The sequence below is a fragment of the Liolophura sinensis genome, chromosome 5 (genome assembly GCF_032854445.1).
Source record: "Liolophura sinensis isolate JHLJ2023 chromosome 5, CUHK_Ljap_v2, whole genome shotgun sequence".
Classification (NCBI taxonomy): Eukaryota; Metazoa; Mollusca; class Polyplacophora; order Chitonida; family Chitonidae; genus Liolophura; species Liolophura sinensis.
The window spans coordinates 17,779,227-17,781,182 of record NC_088299.1 but is presented as its reverse complement, the minus strand read 5'-3'; the positions used below and the strand labels follow the sequence as shown (position 1 = coordinate 17,781,182).

At 45.6% G+C, this 1,956-nt stretch overlaps 1 protein-coding gene across 1 annotated transcript; it reads right to left on the bottom strand.

The window, feature by feature from the left end:
* Positions 1 to 576: 576 nt before the first annotated feature.
* On the bottom strand, positions 577 to 1,218 carry LOC135465517 (cornifin-A-like). Its single transcript, XM_064742756.1, has one exon. It carries the CDS (start codon positions 1,216 to 1,218, stop codon positions 577 to 579), a length of 642 nt encoding a protein of 213 aa, XP_064598826.1.
* Between the last annotated feature and the right edge of the window lie 738 nt (positions 1,219 to 1,956).

Genomic DNA, 1,956 nt, shown 5'->3' with positions numbered 1-1,956 from the left:
CTGAAACCCCTCTGTCTATTATGTAGCCACTTTATACCAGGAGATCAAAAGCCTAGAACTCAGGCGATAACCTTTACTTTGTACACACTTTAGCCACGAACCGACTGACTGTGTGCCATTAATGAACGCACGTGAGAACACAGGCTCTGGGTATTGATATGTATTAATATGTGTAATGGGCTGTAATTTATACATTATAAACAAATATTAAAATCAGGTTTTGCACATGTTCATAGGCTGGAACCTGCGCGTGGATAGATCGATATCACAGGCCACCTTCTTCACGTTTACCAACATTGTACAGTCTCGGTGTTACAAGACACAGGCATTTGAAATAGTCATTATTTAAAAGAGCCAGTATTGTCGGTGCTGTTTCCGCGTCAGGTGAATTAACTTAAAACAAGTCAGACTACATTCTTAGTTGCTGTTTAATTGCCAGAACAACCCCACTGAACCCCAGCGATTTCACACATTCCTTTTATCCACAACATCCATGTGTTGTAAAAGCTTTTGTAAAAACTCTATCCCAAATAATTGTATGTAGTGATAGGCGTTGTCCTCAGCAGGGTGTATTTATCATTTGAGAAATAATTCCATGAACTGGAATATTTCCGTCCAGATTGATTGGTTGGTGCATGTAAGACCTCCGGGTTCGGATGTTATAGGCTGCACGACCTGAACTTGACTCTCAGCATAGGACTCAGGTATAATAGGTTGCACGACCTGAACTTGACTCTTAGCATCGGATTCGGGTATCATAGGCTGCACGACCTGAACTTGACTCTCAGCATAGGATTCGGGTACCATAGGGTGCACGACCTGTACGTGACTCTCAGCATATGATTCGGGTACCATAGGCTCCACGACCTGTACGTGACTCTCAGCATATGATTCGGGTATCATAGGTTGCACGACCTGAACTTGACTCTCAGCACCGGGTTCGGGTACCATAGGGTGCAGAACCTGAACTTGACTCTCAGCACCGGATTCGAGTAGCATAGGGTGCTCACCCTGAACTTGACACTCAGCAACAGATTCGGGTACCATAGGCTGCACGACCTGAACTTGACTCTCAGCACCGTATTCGGGTACCATAGGGTGCACGACCTGAACGTGACTCTCAGCACCGGATTCGGGTGTTACAGGGTGCACGACCTGTACGTGACTCTCAGCACCGGATTCGGGTATCATAGGCTGCACGACCTGAACGACTCTCATCACCGGATTCGGGTATCAAAGGCTATACGACCCGAACGTGACTCTCGGCAACAGATTCGGGTACTATAGGCTGCACGATCTGAACTTGACTTTCAGCACGGGATTCGGGTGTTATAGGGTGCACGACCTGAACTCGACTCTCAGCACCGGATTCGGGTGTTAAAGGGTGCACGACCTGTACGTGACTCTCAGCACCGGATTCGGGTATCATAGGCTGCACGACCTGAACGTGACCCTCAGCACTGGATTCGGGTGTTATAGGGTGCACGACCTGAACTTGACTCTCAGCAGCAGATTCGGGCACCATACGGTGCAAGACCTGAACGTGACTCTCAGCAACCGATTCGGGTGTTATACGGTGCACAACCTGAACTTGACTCTCAGCACCGGCAGAGTCATTTACATTCAACAGCTAAATTATGAGGCATTATTCTGCTTATAATTAACGAATATTAATGTGGTCGACGAACAGGAGGTTGAAATGTTACAATGTTACCATGAAAATTTGCTGTTTAGCAAGTTTTGTGTGTGTGTGGAAATCCTACCAAGACTTTGGTCGTCTTTATTCAGTGATGGCATGGGTTCGAATCCAACTCACAAAGCCAAAATGGTGTATAGTATTGGTGAAAAATGAATTTCAGTGTTAAATCAAAAATATACTTTGTAAATGACCGTTGCACCTCAATGTTAAAGCCATTCATATACCATTAAGGGCTGGTTTGCAACAGTGTTTTTAAG

What these genes read in the sequence shown, in the direction of transcription:
- LOC135465517 (XM_064742756.1), bottom strand. Translation starts at nt 1,218, where the DNA reads ATGAGAGTCGTTCAGGTCGTGCAGCCTATGATACCCGAATCCGGTGCT.